Raw genomic sequence first — 18,871 nt, 5'->3', positions numbered from 1 at the left:
CTTGTTTCTCCTGCACTGGGAATGACGTGCCTGCTGCCAGCTCTGCTGCCCAGAGGATGCCCCTCTCCACAGACAGCTCCCCATGGTGCATCCAAAGGTTTGCAGCTTTTTAGCCTCACCCCAGTGCTCCTTTGTCTTCCCATTCTCCACAGTTAAGATAAAGTCATGGAGAGGGAGCATGGAGAGATTTTCTGTGAATAGCACAAAAGCTGTAGTGCAGATAACTTCAGTAGGCATAGCCATTTTATACAGACCGTAGCAAACTGAAAACAGTAAACAAAAAAAAAAAGGGGGAAAAAGTGTCTAGAATGCTTCCAAAGAATTTCTGAATTTCTGCAGAGTACATAATTGAAGGGGATTTTTTTGATAAAGGCTAAATTGTGTATGGGCATGAAAAATTCATCAGGGAATTTAAACCATTTCCAAACCACATAAAACATTAAACATTTCAAGCTCAGGAGTAGCTTTAATATGGTGTGCATCATCCCAAGCTTTAAGCAGTCATCTGATTTTTCTCTTGCAAATGTTAAATATATAGTAAATGAGAGCCAAAGTAGTTTTTATTTGCTTTCTCACGATGACTGTGGAGCCTTGAAAGGTTTTGCTGTCTGACCTGACACACACCTTTGTTTACCTCTCTTGGCTAGATGATTTTAGCTGACTATTTTGAAGAATGAGGGGAGCAGATATCAATGCTGCAGCCACAATGTCCCGTTCTGTGCTTGTGATGAGCTCCAGACTTGGTCTTTTGTATGAGTGTGTCTCAAACTAGCCTTCTAAATCCAATGGAATTAAAGATTTTCATCAGTCAAGATGCTAATCACCGTGACATGATGTGATATGTATCATCTGATAAGGATATGGAGTAAATCTCATAGACTTGTGGAAGCAGAGTGTCCTATTCTTTAAAAGATCATCAACACCCACATTTAGGTTTTGCCCAGATGTGTTACTGGATTTTAAAGCTATGTCATGCCTGTGTTTTTAAATCTAAAATTTGTCCTTTGTGTAGAAATATAAGTAGTGCCCAATTTCAACATTCTCAAATGCATTTTCAATGCTTCTTGTTTTCTTGACATCCCAGGTGCCCTAAGATACCGTGTTTCCTCTTTAAATAAAGTTGTTACTCACTTGAGTGTCTTTCATCAGGAAAATATGCCTGTCATTGTTTAAATCCTCTAGGAATGAGCTTTGCTTTTGCATAAAGCAGTCACCTTGGATGACTGAGCGCAGCAAGTCATGCATTACAAGATTGCAGTGTGAGTTTTCAAAACCTGCTCCTCTTGGGTTTCATGTAAACACCAAAGGAGGGTGGTTCTGCTCTTCCCTAGGAGAACGCTCAGGCCGTGACTCAAGTTTGTCTCTCTATGCCAAAGATAGTCATAGAATCACATCACAGAGTCATCAAATGGTTTGGATTGGAAGGGACCTTAAAGATCATCTCATTCCACCTCCTCTGCCCTAGGCGGGGACACCTTCCACTATCCCAGGTTGCTCAAAGCCCCATCCAGTCTGGCCTGAAACACTTCCAGGGATGGGGAGTCTACAGCCCCTCTGGGCAGGTTGTGCCAGTGCCTCACCACCCTCACAGTAAGGAATTTCTTCCATATAGCTTCTCTTTCAGTTTAAAGCCATTCCTCCTTGTACTACACTACATGCCCTTGTGGAAAGTCCCTTTCCAGCCTTCTTGTAGGCCCCTTTAGAGACTGAGGTGTTCTTGGCTCTCTCCCTGGAGCCTTCTCTTCTCCAGGCTGTACAACTAAGCCTGTCTTCATAGGAAGATATGCCAGCCCTCTGACCATCCTCCAAAAACACTCTGCACCCTTAAATCTTGCACCCTTATCTCTGTGTGCACCCTTTCCAGGGCAGGGAATGTGCATTCCCCTTGTTACACTGTGAAAACACCACACTGGCAAGCAGCACCACGACCTTCCCATTGCTTCACTTGGGACTGGAGAAAGGCAAAAGGAGTAATTGCAGCCCACAGTGCCAGGGTACTGCTTAGGTCGTGGGGGAGATGCTTCTTTTTTTACTGTGCTTCATGAAGAAGGTAGGGACGTTGGCTAGAAAATTCTCAGAGCTGATAAGCAACTCTGAATGACGTAGGCTTCATGATTCATCATAAAGCCTCAGCACGCTGGGCATTTCTGTGCATTAAAATAATTTCCAAGCAATGAACCTTCCTGGTGTCTCTCTGGCTGTTTGTACTTGCTGATAATGTCAATTTGGAAGTAATTTTTCCTGCATCATCTTCTGTCTGGTGAAGGAAAAGGCCTACTCTTTCCAGCTCACTGATCAAGGAGTTCTTGTCAGGTGGTGAGATGGACCATCCCCTCTTCTCCTGTGCTGCTCAGCACTCTCTCCTTGCCCTTCACTGCTCCAGGCACATGCTCGTGGAAGCACGAAGAAATGTCTAGGTGACTGTGGATAATCACTGTCCATCACCACTGGCATCAGCAGCCCTCCAAGTGTGACTGAGCCTTTTGTCATCAGAGAAGATTTATCCTCTTCTCGTCCTCCCTGAGCACACACTCAAACAATATATCCATTTTAATTGTTTTCTGAGAGGTTATTAATATTGGAGTGGGGCTTTAGAGTGATGATTAATCATTAATCTGAAAAGGATAGATTTGCGCTCTCCTGTAGCAAAGCTGGAAAAGAAATTAGAACAAAAGGAAATCAAGAGAGGTTCCCCACCTAGCCTAATTTAATTTTTTGTTTAACTAAAATTGTCCCAGTAGCAGTTCTGAGGGAAAACAAAACCTCAGACTGAAGATTTCCAAAGACCAGCCTAGAAACTGTAGCAATATGTTACTACAATTTGTTACCATTTTTTTCCACAACATTTTATTTTAAGAATAAAATCTCTGGCTTTTCAAACAAAACCGCAATCTTAGCAGAGGATTTTAATTTTCTTCCACATTATTCCTTTTAACAATATCCACAAATATTTCAGTAATTTGTTTTCTGTCGGTTAATAGAAAACATTTAATTCAATCTGGGAGCGATCTCACCCAGGTTTCTCTAGAGCAAATAGTTGACCCTGCTTTTGGAGTGGTGTGTTTCATGGCAAGGGCACCCTCTCAGATGCTCTGGGCTGATGCCAGACCCTAATACTTTTTCTCTGGAAGGGAGGCACCATATGCTGAGCAGAGTTACAGTAAAACTGCTGCTTTTATTGACTGCTCTCTCAGAATGGTCAGAAGGTCAAAATGTGTGCTTGGGTAACTACAGTGTCTTGGCCATTCCTGCTGGGAATGCAGGATGGGAGCCACGTTCCCCCAAAGCCAGCACAGGTTCCATGCTGCCACTGTTTATCCCTGCTTGTATTCTGAGGACAGGCAGTCTGCCTCGGTCACTCTAGGGAGTGAATTCTGTTATTATCAGTGTCCTGAATGGAAACATGATTCTCATCATTGGGAAGTCCTTTTTGTACCTCTGTTATTCACCTCTTCCTTGCTCATTTTAAGGCGCTCCTGATGGGAAATGCTCTGTCTCCTCTTGTTTTCCCCACCACAGTACTCTGGGCTCTGACAAGATAAAAAAATGGGGTGGCTCTTGGTAGGAGATTTTGTGGAATATGGAAGAATACTTGTCTAAAAGGTCAGTTTAGCGTGTTTCTTTCCTAACCAGTTACTTTGTTGAATTATGCAAAAGTGAAAATTTTAAAGCATTTCTTGTCACAATGCGGCAATAACTGCAAGTGTAAGTGGGTATAGTAACTTCAGGGTGTGGGAAAATGGTCTTTGGTACACAAGACATTTGAATCAGTGTTTTAGTGTACAATTCATCTCAAAGACGAGAAAGCCTGCATAATTTGTTTTCTCCTCTACTTTCTCTGTTATCAAGAAGTACAGTAGAAGGGATATAGTGCACCTCCAGGTAGCACCTCCTACCCAGGGAAAGGTACAACTCTCCTTTTTTACTTACTTTTGATTTTAATCCAAATTTTGTTCCATGTTCTAGTCAGATCACATGGGACATTTCTAATAGGTACCAGCAAAAGGAACCAAACCACCACTACTCTATATAAATATATATTTATTTATATACATTTATATGTGGAGCTAGAATCATAGAACTGTTTAGGTTGGAAAAGATCATCAAAATCATCAAGTCCAGCCATTAACCTTACACTGCCAAGTCCATCACTAAAATTTGGATATGGAGCATTGCTATTTATTTTGAAAAAATATGATAGAGGTGAATTCTATGTATCTAACATTTAATTTTATCTTAAATTATCTTCAGGTATTAAGGCTGTAATTTACTAGTCAATGTTACACCAGTGAATTAGACGGAAACTAATTTTACAGCACAAAGAAAATCTAGATGCTTTTCTGCTCCCAAGTAGCACTGACTAACTGCAGGGGAAGGAAGAAAGGCAGTGCTGTTTGTATTGGTGTAAACAGTGAACTGAGATAGATTTGATGAAGACACATTTCGCTTTCATCTTCCAAGCCTGGATGTTTGTAAGTGTGACATAGGGAGGGGTGGCAAAGAGGATGGGAGGACCCAGAGGGTGAGTGACCCAGTTTGAAAACTAGTCCATGGGGATTTGTTTGATCAGCTCATCTGAGCACTGCACTTGCCTTTCCCACTTGGTGGTTTTGCTCCAGTCTCTCAAACCAGGAGCAGAAGACTCAGTGAAGAGAACATCTTGAAGGGAGGCTGACCTCCTCCTCCAGGAATGGTCTGCTTAATGCAGTGGGTTTTGTTGTCCCTCTCCTTGACATGCTGGGTAAGGAGAATGGATCCAGTCCTTCCAGATGTTCTGCAGCACAGAGCACTGCTGACTCTGAGGCTCAAGCCAAAGCTGCAGCACATGGCTTTCCTCTGTCTGCTCAGATTGCAACTCGCCCCCAAAATGGGAAAACAATACAAAAACAGGCATAGGCAAAGATAAATCCAGCATTGCTTAAAACTGTTGGCTGCAGCTTCCAAAACTTGAGGATGTCCCTTGGCAGTGAAGAGCTCTGAGGGATGTTTGTTTTTTTTTGTGATCTGTGCAGTGTTTTGTATTTCATCACTAGGGGCAGAGAGAGTTGGGTTGAAGATAAGATAGGTTGTATCTTAAGAACATGGTCCCCATCTTCCCTGTCTGCTGCCTCAGGGGAGAAGGCTGACCAAATAAACAGACTCACTTTCACTGTGCTTCGCAGCAGCAGCCAGGGAAAATGAGGTCCTAATCCAGTGGCGTAGCTCATTTTTTCAACTCCTTCACAACAGCCCTCTAATAAATTAATGCATATGTCAACTCTTGTCAGAAGCTCTTAGCAATGAACAAATGAGTTCAACACCATAATCTAATAAACAAATAGATAACCTGTTCCACTTTGTTCTGAGTGAGGTGGTGTTTCCTTTGTTGAGTTGTTTCATGGACCCTTCAGTCACAGAGGAGAAGGATGATACATGGGAATGCAGCCCATTTCTGCTCCAGGACATGGTTTTATCTTCTGTCTTTGATGCCCCAGTTGTCGTTTGTTTACATGGAAATCTCTCCTCTATTTTCTGTCATAAAAAAAAAAAAAAAATCGTTCAGAACAACTTTTGTCCCCATTATTGGATCTGAGCAGCTGCAGCTGAAAGTGAGATCTCATTGTGCTGGTTGCTGCACAAGTAAGATGAAATCATGCTCACTTCTACAAATAAACATTGCAGAGAAGGCAAAGGAAAGCTTTTCATGATGTGGACAGAGACACAGTGGGGTTAAGTGACATCCCCAATGTCCTAAAAGAAGTCTATGACAGGGAAAAGTGCTTAGAGCTTTTTTGTTAAATCTTACAGTTCTTCTTCTGCCTTCTATTTTAGTAGAGATTTTAAGTGAAGTTTTAAGGTTCTATGGACTGTTTCTTGCATCAGTTCAACTTCAGTCCTTTGCTAAGCTTTAGGAAAGGACAGTTGTGTTTTCCATGAGTCACATCTATGGCAGAGAGTTTGATGTGGGACATTAGATGGAGTGCTCTGCCCCACAGTTGTATGGAAAAATAAGCTTAAGATTAAAATGCAGCCTTCTATAGATGGCTTAGTGCTTTGTGTGTTGTAAGCCTGATGTGTAGGAAGCTTTGCTGATGTGCCAGTCCAGCATGGGGTTGTACCTGCCTGCTCCTCCCTCCACCACTGGGGCTGCAGGAGCATTGCCTGGGATTTGCTAGGAAGGATAGCACTTGGTGTCTACAGCCACCAGCTGTACAGAAATGGAGTCTCATCAAAAACCCCCATTGTTTTCACAATGAGGGGCATCTGTGGTGAAGCAGCTGAGATTTTGCATAGTTTGGGGAACTGAATCCTTATCTGCTACCCTCGTGCTAATTACTGCCTTTGGGGTATTTTGAGAGGGAGGTCAGTGAGTTCTGAGTGAAGGGGATTTCCTGTATTGGTGACCAGAGCTGGAGTGAAAGCTCTGTGTGCACGGCACTAAAGACAGCATCTGGTTGTACTTAATTAAGTTGCTCATTAAAAGCTACATCACTTGCAGTGAGCATGACACAGTGTGCCAGTTCTGCTCCTTTTAACAGTCACAAACTTGTGGGCACAAACTTGCCGAGGGTCCAATTCCACTGGCTATGCCTGAGTGGTGGTAAAACCCTCTTGAGAGGGAGTAAAAAGTGGCTTTGGAACTGCTGCCTCAGCTCAGACCCAGATGTCAAAGCAGCCAGTGCTGGATCTCCCCCTGGCACTCTCCCAGGTGGCTCCTCTGTCCCCACCAGAGTCTCATCTGCCTCTCCTGAAAGCTTTAGTACCTTATTCTGGCTCTAGTAACACTGGAAGAAGTCCAGAGCGATTCCAGCAGAGCTATTTTGGATTTGCATTTGCAGGAGGAATTGTACCTAGAGGTTTTAAGTTAATCGCACGGTCATTTTTCCTCTGTATATTTAACCACTGAGGTTAATTAACATTTCAAAGTTTCACAGGCTGCTTCTTCCATTATTTCAGCCAGCTGTGGTGAAAGGCAGTATGGCAGGAGGGTGGTCGTCTGACTGGAGTTGTGCAGATAGGAAAATTGCTGGGAATTGTTTCCAGTGAATCCCAGGGGTTTAAATAGTTGGATGGCAGGGTGAAGGTGGAGGTGAGGATGAGTAAGCTGCCGTGGTACACATTTCCTATTGACTTTCCATGTAGTAAACAAAATTACCAGATGATTGTTGGCATGTGGTGGATTTGGTTTTTTAATTTTTTTTTTCATTTAAAGAGAATATTTTAAGCAGGACTGCGATGCATAGTCCTGAACTGTAGGGGACTAATGTTCCTGCTCTCCAGCTGGGAGAAACTAATTCAACATTTTGTGTTGTAAACACTCACTCATTTTAACTGATTACACCTCCAATGTTCCTCAAATCACTAAAATTACTAATTGCTATTCCTTACACATCAGAGAGTGAATCCTGAATAATTAACCCCAAATAAAATTAGATGAATTGGCCCTTTTAATTAGAATCCCTGCTGCTGTTTGTTCTGAGCTTCCTTTTCTTACTGTTAAGAGACTTTTAGAATGATTAAAACTGTTTAAGACTTAAACAGCCAGTGACCTTTTAATACAATGTAAATCCATAAAAGCAATATTTCAGCTAGCAGGTGGTGAAGTAAATTTTCAGTGCAACTACCTGACAGACTTAGTATTCCTTTTTTAAATGCTGAGGATGAAATTAGCCAGTGTGGGTTTTTTTTCTTCCTCATGCTTATTAATACAGTAGCTGATTAGCACAAGTAGTTCAAATGGTAGGATTAGTGATTGGTAAGGGTGGTAATTTAAACAGTGCTTTGGGTTGTTGGAGCTGCTTTATTTTAGGAATCACAGGCCAATGTGGTATATTTAGGTGGATTGTGGAGCTGGTGTGTCATCATGCAACAGTTTCTCCTGCACTGACGTGGTGTCAGTGACTCCTCACAACATGGCTGGGGCCAAAACATGATTTTAATTGTGTGTTTTTCTTGCCTAGTGATGTGTGTTAAGTACAGATGCTGCAGGAAAACGTTCTCTTTGGGAAACTTAGTAAGATGTATGTTCACACCTAGGAGGCACCAGGTCACATCTAGCTGAAGTTTTCTATAAAAATCCTGTGGTGTCACTTTGCAGTAGGATGTTTCCCAGACCACATAGTAATACTGGGATATTCTGCAGGCTCCTGCAATTGTGGATTACAGGTTCAAGGTAGCCTCCATCAATAGGATTTTAGCCTAGTGCTCAACGAATTAGGATTTAGGTGTAAATCTCAATTGTTTCAATGCCAAAAGCTGTGGCTTTCTGCATTAGAAGGTAAATACTTGACTGAGCAGTGCCTCTGTCTGCTCAGTACTTTGCCAAATGGAGTCTGTCTGGATCAGAAGGGAAACACATCAGTGGGGGTTCCTTCCATCACTATCCTTAGTCTGGTCTCTGAGTCAGGGCTGAACTGGGTTTCTCAGGTGATTCAAAATGATTCTGAACCAGCTTCAGAATCAGAAATTCTCAAGATGACAATCAGAAAGGGTTATTTTTGCTTGGAAGGAGAAAACTGAAATCAGCACGTGACATACATAGTCCTCAGATGTCAGCCAGAGATCTGGGAAGACCAGTGTAAGCCCAGTTCTTTGTTTAATAGGTTTCATTAACTTATTGTTTCCATGAAAATTATGGTGTTTTGCTTTTTTGTGTTTCTCTTTTTTTTTCCCCAAAGAGTCTCTTTTACTGAACATGTGAGCCCTTCTTCAAGTGTAAAAGTTTCAAAGCTGCAAATCTTCATGTCTAAACAACTGTGTCTGTCAAGAGGGGTGGCAGTTACTGTGCTACAATTTATTTGTTGGCTGGCAGATATATCTCCTGAAAACAAAGACTTGAGACATGAGCTTGATCCAGCAAAAAATGAAGTGCACTTAAAATTTTAAAGGTTAGCCTGTAAGCAAGAATGGTGTTTGCTGTGTGGGCAGGATGTTTTTCTTAGCTTGTACTTGTACCCAGAAGGTATCAGGCAGCCAGTGGCAAAAATTTTGTGAGCTTCTATTCACCCTGACAGGTTTGTGCTGATGTAGGTGTCTGTTGGGGCTCTGAACAATATTGTATTTGTGTATTTAAAAGTGTAATAGTGAAATGTTTAAAGCTCCTTGCAATGTGTAAGAGGGGAAATTTTGAGGTGGAGAGGGGTAAAAGTGCAAGTGTGTCTACAATGGCACAGATTTGATCGAAGCCAGAAGCCAGGCTGGGCCCTGGGAGGCATCACTTCTGCCAATGGCCCTGCTATTGCTTCCCAGCATAACCGTGGTGGTCTCACCTCATTTCTGCCTGAATACTTGTATTGACAACATACAAGTTGTCTATAGGTCAGGGTGGGTGTGAGGGCAGGGTTTTGTATTAGCAGGCTGGCAGCCCCGTTCCTGGTGGCCGCAGCGGGTGATGCTGCGGCGCAGGAGCTGCACGGGTGCTGAGGGAAGCGCTCAGAGCTGTGGTTTCACGGCACGCTGCGCCGCCGTATCTGAAATAACCGAGCTGGGCATGTGTCTCACTGCACAGCCCCTTCGTAGGTTGACTCATGGTCTTCACAGCTGTATGAAGGGAGAACAGCAAGGAGTGTTTATTTTCTCTTCTTAAACATATGGTAGCAGGTAGAGATTTCTCATTGTAAGAGCTGAAGGCAGTGTGTGTCTTGGTGTGATTTCCTACCTCCATGGAGAGACTTGCCATTGGAAGGCAAGTCTCTTTGCCTGCCTTGAAGTTCACATTGCTTTCTGGAGGTGCCTTGATACCTCTCTGTTGACAGAACTCTGTGCAGTCACTCTCATAACCTGAAATACATCCAGCTGTTCAGGTTGATGTCAGGTGAAAATCTACAAAATGCTGGTCTTGGTGCTGAATAATAATCAATACTTATGAGCCTTTTGCCCATCTTATCCCTTATTCACAGAGGGACAACCTGGTTAAATCAGTCAGGAGGGGGTGAGTGCTGAGGGTGGGATGTGTCCTCCACCAGCCCATGGTTAACTGGTAACGCCAGTGCCCCATTCTGCTGTGGCTGCTGGTGCATCCATGCAGACCAGGGACGCTCCCTTGCCCAGATGGCTCCACCACTGAAGGTGGTCAGCAGTGGGTGGCACTGATGTGCTCTGCCTGGACATGGACTTTCCTGCCTCCTCCCACGGCTTGCCCAGCTCGAAGTAAGTGAAATCTGGCTTGCAAAGCTCTGAGGGTGAGAAGGCACCAAAGGTGCGCTGTAGGGACACTGTGCTTAAAGGGCAGCTGGCTTTCAATTCTTGTCCTCCTTTTCTCCCTCAAACCTAGACATGTTTCTTCCCCACATCATCTAGAGTCATATGCTGCTGAGAACACGGATTTTGGTCTTTGCATGCTTCTCTCTCTGCCGGAGGGAGACTTCCAGCAATGCCAATAATAATAATAATAATAATAATAATGCAGGGACAGCTCTCCCTCCTGCATCCAAGGGAATATTCTCCCGCGAGTGCAGTGGGAACAACACTGGGTCCCGTGGCTGTGTGTGGGAAAGAGGAAGGCACAGTGGCAGAATAAATAACTAAAGCTGTGAAGGAGAAAGGTCCATCTGTTCACAGAGGACCAGGAAAAGGCCAAACATCTGCAAGGTCCCCCCAGTTCATCAGGCATCTGCTCTCTGCTTCCCAGTCTAAAAACTTTCCCACTTGTGGGGAGAGTGGAGCCAGCAGCTTATCTAACACAGGATGGAGTCAGCAGAGCTGGGCTGGGATGTGGTAGAGCCAGCTGTCTCCTACTGCAAAGTAGTGTTTTCTTCCAAAATCTAGGAGAGAGCTCTTTTTCTGTCCTTTGCTCCTTTTCTGAAAAATCTTGCCAATTTCTTTTTTTTTTTCTTTCAGGAGGAGTGGGTCTTCCAAAGGGGCAAAAATGGTATTTTGTTTATATTTGTTCTAATGGTCATTATTAGATGTAGACTCCTGATTATGCAGAAAACCTGCCCCTTTCCCTGTCTCATCTCCTCCAGCACATTCTCTGCCTTCATTTTCCTTAGGTGTTTTGAAGGACTGTAATAAAGCAAGAGTGTCTGACTAATGTGCTGTGCAGGGAGATCAGTCTTTGGTATCGGAGCCAGAACTGACTGAGAAACATCATCTAAAGCATAATCTTGAGAAGTCTGTGTTTGCTGGAGTTGAATTTGTTTGCAAAATCATGTTGGCTGGTTGAAGGGTCATTTACAGAGCAAAGGAGAAAAGTTTAAGAAGCACTCAAATATCCCAGCATTTTTTAGAACTAACCCCTTAGATATTAATTTCAAAATCTCTCTACTTTCCTTTTTATTTTGTATTGTATTTCACATGATTTGAAATAAAAGATTGGATTAATTATAGGGCAACAAGGAGGATACTGCAGATATTATTGGACATAATTTTTTAAAAAAAATCAATCCTGAACTCTATAATAGCATGAGCCAGTAGATTTCATGAGATTTTATGTATTGGAGCAAAATTATTGTCTTAAATTAGTTTTCAGTCTGTTGTTTTTGAGCTGTCTTTGAGCATCTGTATTTAGGATGATACTTTCTTAGGGATTCAGAAGGGATTTTTTGAGTCCCATCCATGCTCATTTTGGGGAAAATGGGAAGAAATTACTTTCTTGGTAAATAACATCTCTGAAAGTCCTAGGGGAAGTTTGTGTCTTTCAGAGAGTGATTTGAAATAGAAGAGAAAAACTTTCAAGGGCTGCAGACCCATCTCCTTCTCATGGCAAAGGGCATGAAGGTGTTGTGCTGGCAGTGCTGCCCAGCTGGTGCCTGTGCCTAGTCTGGGCTGAGCCTAGGGCTTTAAACCTGGGTATAGGTGGCCCAGAAGGCTGCAGGTCACAGGGGTTTGGCTCAGAACCTTCCTGAGTGGTCTGGAGCCTGCTCCTTGACATTTGGGGGTGGTGCTGAAGGTCTCTGGCAGTGATGCTGCATGGAGATCTGGAGGGTCAAGTAGGGAGCTCATATTTCCTTCCAAAAGCAACAGTTCCTATGCATGTGAGATATCACACTTTTATTAATCTGAAACCTTCCATCCCAGATGCTGCACACACAAAAGCCAACAGCAAACAGCTCTACTTGCAGCATCAATCTTCATAAGAAGAAATAAAAACATACCAAAGTGGTTCAAATTGCAGGCAGCTGCCTTCCCTGGAGACAAATCCAGTACTAATGGCAAACGCTCTTTTTCTACTGTGAGGAGGTGCTTTCGAAGCTTGGTGTCCTGCTTCCTGCAGCCTGTGCTACTCTGTCCTTGTTTTCTTTCTCCTTTGTGATCCCACATCCCATGAAATTGTTAAGGAGAATTCACTCTGCTCCCACCTCCCATCTCTATGCTAAGCTGGGTGGCTTCACAGCTGCTTTGTCTTTGCTGCTTTGGCTTCCCATCGGCACTTTTGGAAGATTAAAATGAGCAAGTTGTATTCTAGAAATTTTGTACATCAGCCCCCTTGTAAAAATCCAGAGTTAAGGGAGGTGGATTCATGTGTGCTTGCGCCAGGCCCATCATGTGGCTGTTGTCACTGAGAAGAGCCTGTCATCTTTCCAGCAGCTCTTTACATGAAGCTATGAAGTCCCTATAGGAAGAGGAAGATTCAAAGAGTGTGTCTGCCTGCCAGCAGCAGGGATGCAGGAGATGGTCTGGCCTAGACTCTGGGCTCCGGCTCCAGCCCTTCGTGTGTCTTCTGCAGCAGGGGATCCCTGCTGTTGGACAGCACCTGATGCTGTCTTTATAGGGATCAAGAAGAGTTAGCATAGTTTAGCACACGAGTGAATTGGATGGGATCCATTGCAAGGTTAGACACAGGGTGTTCATTAGTGCAAGTTTTGTGGTTGCCTGTGGTAGGTTTGAGATGCAACTTGTGTCCGTGGAGCTGTTTGCTGGTGCCTTCAGGCTTTGTGGTACATCACCTTTTGCTGTGGAATCGGAGCACCTCTAAGCCATCTGCTGATGTTACTGAGCTGTGTAGCCATTTCCTGAAGCGTTGAGGGGTGAAGCTGAGCATTTAATGGTCAAATAATGTGTTATGTCCTGTGCCACAAAACTGATGGGCAGAGCTGAAAATATTGCGGAGCTCCTCCTGATCATCCATGTCACGACGTGGGGAAATGCTGCTGAGTTTAAACTCTCCCATTCTCTCTCCTAGGGGACTTTCTTCCTCCCCCACCCCCTGCTGTGGATGACCTTGGGAACATCACATCATCACAAGGTGCCTTTCCCCCCCCACCCCCTCTGGATGATGTTACTTACAATGTACAGGTAAGAAGACAAGAATTTTGTCATTTGTGCAGAACTGATCCAGAAATTGTGGAAATGAATGAATGATAATACAATGAGGTGGCAAAGTTCTGGTTAAAAATCATGGGTCAGGAATAACCAAGTCAGCTTTAGCAAGCTGTGTTTCCCAAGCAGGGAGTATTTCCATTCAAAACTTGCTGGGCTATTAAAGGATTTTTCCCATCCGGCTTGAATTAGGAGACTAATTGCCTTATGTTGTTGTGATGGCGGATGGGAGTGGAACCTTCCCAGAATGAATTGTTTTCTGGAATGGCCATCTCCTTCCATGGACTGTGGAGAGACTTTAGGGCAGTAATCTTATCCTTAAAGTGCTTTGTTTAGATTCCCAAAATTAAGTGAAGCAAATAAGCCCTGGCCCAGGCTCCAGTGATGTAATTGAGACCCTTTTCACCCTCCTTTTGCTGGCTTGGATCTTCTAGATTGGCCACCTGGTTGAAAATGCAATTTCTAAGATGCATCAGGTGATGCTGGAATGTCCAATGTGAATATGGACAGACCTTAAACACCTTTGCAAGACATGAACACTTTTGTGCAGGTATTGCAGGTTTGCCTGGAGTGCCAGGTTTATGTTTGCTCAGGCACATTCTGGAGAAATGCATTCAGACTTCGGGACAAGGCAGTCAAGGTGATCAAGGAACGAGGAGCTGATCTTCCAGGTGAAGACCAGAAGAGTTTGTCTTGTTAGCTGAGCAAAAGGAAGGCTCAGAGGATGGGTCTGGTTGCAAATTTGAAATACACTTTGGGAATAAGCCCATATTTCGGCTCTGTGTGGATGTTGGTGCAAGAACAGGAGAGGCTGAGCTTGCCAGAAGTACCTCCATGCTGGTGTTTAGAAATTTCTAAGCACTGGGGCTCCAAAGATCTGGAAGAGACTTCTGTCAGAAGTAGTGAGAACACAGCAAGCATGGTCTGGGTTTGAGGCTGTTGAGAGTCGTGTAACCACATATCCACAGACATGGGGCTGCCCTTGATGCCCTGGAAGACTGTGGCAGTCCTGTATCCCTTGGTGAGTTTGAGCATGAGAGTAGGCCAGCAGGCAGGCAATAAACAGGATTCAAAAGACCTGACTTGGTTCCTGACCCTCTCACCAACTCTAGACTCACTTTGTCTGCTTTGTGGCTTGGGAAAAACAAAACATTCCCTTCCCTCATGGGCTTACTGAGATCTTTTGCCTGTGCCTTCAGACACTCTGGAAAAGCCTCAGCCTTTCCTGCAACGGGCTCAGTGTTGGAAGCAGCCTTTGAGCAGGAAGAGGTTAATGGGAATTGTGTTTTCCCTTGCCAGGAAAGGCTGCAGCAGTCAGAGCCATTGCCAAGTGCAGAGCATGGCTTTTCCCAGCCTTGGGGGAATGAAGTAATTCCCCAGCAAGTGTTGTTCTGTCTTTTATCTCCCTGAGAAGAGCGGCCCCCGTGGGAGCAGGGGAGCTTCCAGAGCGCCCTGGGAAGCCGAGGAGCAGCAGGCTCCTGGCAAAGGCAGGGCACTGCCTGCATTGTGCCTGCACAGGAGCCTGGCTAGCAGGAAGGGGTCGTGGTGCCTCACAGGATTCCTCAGGGTCAGGCTTCCCCCTTCCCAGGTCACCCAGGGAGAGGGCCTTGTGTATTTACTGAAAGGGGCCTGCTCCTGCCATGGCTCCAAAAGTGTCCCTGAGCCACCTGAAATTGTGACAGGGATGTGCCCCTTGGTAGAACCACTCAGCAGGACAACTCATCCCTCTGAACTCACGGAATTGCTATTTGTCACACCCTTTCTCTCTGCCTTTGGGAAACTGGGACTGGACCTGTGTCCAGTGTTGGGTTTTAGCAAGAGCTTGGTTAGAGCAGGATTCCTTTGCGTGGTGTCCTGCTCAGAGGAGGGTGAGCCTAGCAGCTGTACCTGAGCAATCCTGCCTGTCACCATCCCAAATGTACTCTTATGCAGCCAACAGAGCTCCCTGCCTTTCCCTGACGTTCATCTGTGATCAGAGATGTCACCTATTCCTCTCCCTTTTCCCTTCCATTTTCTGTAGGAGATCAGGAGCAGGCAAAAGTCAGGGCTTAAGTCAGGAGCCAGCAGGGTTTTGTGTTGCAAGATCAGCTCCTTATCTTTCAGGAGCAGCAAAAGTCACGCTGAAGCATGTAAAGCCCAAGAGAGGAGGAAGAGAGCAAGTGGTGCTGGAGGCAGCTGCCCAATGCCTTTGTGCATCAAACACAGTAATTTTCTCAACTCTGGACTGGTGTTTTTGTGCTAAAGGAGCAGAACAAATGGTGACTGTTCCTTCTGCTGTGAGGACATGGTTGTCTGAAGTCAGGGATCTTGTGAACATGTGTTATATTGGGCTCCAAGAGGCTGATTTTACTCTCCGATGCCAGACCATTTAATGTCCATGTCTCAGTTTCCCCCTTGCTAAATGTAAGTGCTGGAGAAGCAGACCCAGTTCCTGAGCATTGCCCAGACCTGAGGCTGCTGTCTGGGTGGTTTGGCCCCTGTGGACCTGGTGAGAACCCTCCAGATCTACTTCAGAGTTTGAAATTCCTCTGTTCCATCAAATCAGCCGTTTTACATCAGAAATTTTTCTCTGGATGGTGCAATGCTGATGACAGCTTATGAAGTACGTGTGCTCTGGGGTCCAGGTAAATCTTTTTATATTAGGTGTTAGGTTGATGAGGACAGCAGGATAGATGTTTAGTTTATTGTCAGTTTGCGTGTTACTGTTACCAGAGGGCTGAAAGCTGCACAGCTTATTACAGTTTAAGCTGTAGCTTAAGAGCAGCAGTTAAAATAATACCCAGTTTTCATAGACCTGTTTATCTCTGGATCTCTATTTGGACAGTGGAACTGGCCACTTAGGATCAGATCCAAAAAGGTACTTTAGTATCTGACTTATGCTCTGATGGAAATTAGAGGACGGCTGGATCATAAAATACCTTTGTGATAGATCTGGCATTTTCTTGTAATTTCTTTTTTGCCATCTAGATCTGTCATATTCAGATTCACAGCAGGGCTGTGGGGAGGAAAGGGGAAGGAAATTTAAACTCTTTTCTTATTAACTGGAATGCCTTTTTTTTTTTTTTAATTAAAAAAAAAAGGAAAGAAAAGGCAATATTTATTTTTAAAAGAGTGTGTTTGGGCTGGGGGAGAGTTGTGTTGGGAAGTTCCCCTTTGGCTGCAGCGGGGGAAGGCAAGGACTTGTTCCCAGAATGGGGTGAGGGCGTGGTGGTGGCGTGTTTGACAAATAAGGACATGAGCAAAGAGCCTTTTGCCACGTTGGCCTGGGCTCAGTTTGAAAGAGAAAGAAAAAAAAAAATTTGGACGGGAAGAAAAATGAAATCACTGTTTGTCAAAGGGAAATAGATAGATCTGGGAGGGAAGGAGGCAGATTTTTATTATGTTTTTGCCTTCTAGTTCAAAACAGGCATCTGCCCAGGCCAGGGGAAGCCAAAAGCTCTCATCAGCTGCCTCTCAAGCACCCTGTTTGCTCACAGAGAGGGACCCTCACTCATGGCTCTGGCAATTTCTTCCTTCCTTGCCAGGCAGGGCTGCACAGCTGTGTGAAAAGCCAGTCCCTGTCCCATGCCCCAGTAGTCATGGAGTGCTATGCTGTCTCAGGAGTCATGGGTGCTCTGGCTTGGAAATGACCCATTCTCTTTAAAGGGGAGGGTCAGAGCCCAGCATTTCATGTGGGAGCAGGATCTGGGTGGCTCAAAGCAGATGTGACCTTCAGCTGCCAACTTGCCAAGGGCCACCTTGGGAAAACGTCCATTTAGGGATCTCTACTAATTACCTGCATGTGCTGCATCTGCAAATGGGTCTGATTTTCTTTTGGGATCTGAGATGCTGCCACAGCATGGGAAGGAGAGGATTGTGTTGAGCTGGGATGGCACCTCTTTCCCAGCAACCCCCAGCTGTTATCAGTGTGTTTCTTATTGACAGGCCACAAAACACTTGACAAAAGAAATACCACTCTCTTCCTGATAAGGAAGCTGGAGTAGGGAAAGTGCTTTGTCCAGGTCACCAGGCTGACCAGTAGCAGGTTAAAAATAAGACCGAGGTCTCCTGTGTCCCAGAGCAATTCTGCCTGCTACATCCCAGAGCCTCATTACTGTAATAACTGCAAATTAACGACTAAACACCATCAGTGCCTGAACACAGGAACAATTTGGGATGTATCAAAGTGGATGTGAATAAGTGGCTTTAGGTTGGGGGTTAAAGTGAAGAAAAAATTTGACTTTGAATAGTTGCATGAAGTGCAATATAAAAAATTTTAGTATACCAGTTCCTGTTATAATCCTCTGTGTTTGGAGGGGTTACATGGGCAGGGAACTGTTCCCACATTCAGACCTACTGAACTCACCAGTCCTATTGTCCTGTTGTGATGTGCAGAAAATCAGCCAAAGGACTGAAATTCCTATTGCCAAGGAGGTTTGGAAGGGCAAGAGCTGAAGTTGGTTCTGGAGGCGTGTGTGCTTTCCTCCACAAGGCTGTTCTGAGGAGACCTGTCTCACTGCTCCTCAGTGCTGGGAAAAGGTGGGAATGTGTTGATAGATGTGAGAAGTGAGAGCCTCATCCTTGTTAGGGAAGAGGCTGCCAGGTGTTCCAGTGTCTGACTCCACTCCCCGCGAGTGGCGGCGGTGCCTTTGTGGGCTCTGACTCACTGGCTGAAAGAACAGCCAGGACACAGGAATTGTTTTTGGTTCTTTGGATTTTTTTTTTTTTTAAATTTATTTCTGAAATTTGGGTGCACATCTTGGCAAAGAGCTGGGGAGGAAAAAGCATGAATTTTGCCAGTGAGAGTTGCTGTGTTAAATAGCTCATCTCCTGTTCGGTGGCTGGGCTCTGCCTGCTGGTGCTGGGCTTGCTTTAAATCACCTGCCTTTTAATGTGTGGAGAAGCTGGAAAGGCCAGGGAGAGCAGAACATGTGTTCAGCCTCCCTCTAGTGCTAGATTTTGTTAATCATCGGGATTAGTGGCCTGGTTGTAGGTGCTTGCTGGCAAGGAATGTTGGTACCACAGGGCAGATCTCACTGCTGGTGGGGCTGCCTGACACCAGGAGGGATCAGTAACTCCCAGAAACTCTGTAAATAAAGGCACAGTCTGTGTGCATTGCTTGCCATTTGAGATCTAGCTTTTACAGATTTCTGTGACTTCTAACCTGATTTATTAAAATCCATGTGATAAGCATCTGCCTTTTATCTAAATTGAAGCTGTGTCCAACAGTATAAATAAATTACCTGGTAATGTTAACCCTTTTACTCAAACCTTGGCTTTGTAGGAATGCTTTTTATCTGTTTCCTTCCTGCCTTCATCGTGTGTTTGAGAAACAGGAATGTGCTGTGCTCTAAGTTAGACTTAAACAAATAACATGTGTGTTCTCTGAATGTTTAAATGCTCACAGGGTCCCCACAAGTCAGTAAGTGTTTTGCTCTATATCAGGGGGATTTAGGTTCTAGGGTGAGAAAAATCAGTAACATAACGTCTGTATATGCTGATGAATATTGGGATGCATGAGGGATAAAATGCATGCATTTCTTATATGTGTATATATATATTTACACCCTATAGATATATGTATGATAAATGAATCATGAGTGGGGATATAGAGCAGACCTTCACATTACTGGAAGCAAGCATGCACATTTTA

The 18,871-nt window shown here is 44.4% G+C and overlaps 1 protein-coding gene across 13 annotated transcripts in view; it reads left to right on the top strand.

Moving 5' to 3' along the window:
- LPP (LIM domain containing preferred translocation partner in lipoma) overlaps positions 1-18,871 on the top strand; it is a 332,729-nt gene that overhangs the window by 134,127 nt on the left and 179,731 nt on the right. For all 13 annotated transcript variants that reach the window (XM_072933649.1, XM_072933640.1, XM_072933648.1 and 10 more), the window contains one exon: positions 13,103-13,215. In XM_072933649.1, coding sequence (XP_072789750.1) covers positions 13,103-13,215 — 113 coding nt within the window. The remainder of the gene's footprint in view (positions 1-13,102; positions 13,216-18,871) is intronic.

Source organism: Taeniopygia guttata, chromosome 9, assembly GCF_048771995.1.
Source record: "Taeniopygia guttata chromosome 9, bTaeGut7.mat, whole genome shotgun sequence".
Lineage (NCBI taxonomy): Eukaryota > Metazoa > Chordata > Aves > Passeriformes > Estrildidae > Taeniopygia > Taeniopygia guttata.
The sequence above is the reverse complement of the archived record's forward strand: the minus strand, read 5'-3'. Positions and strand labels throughout refer to the sequence as shown.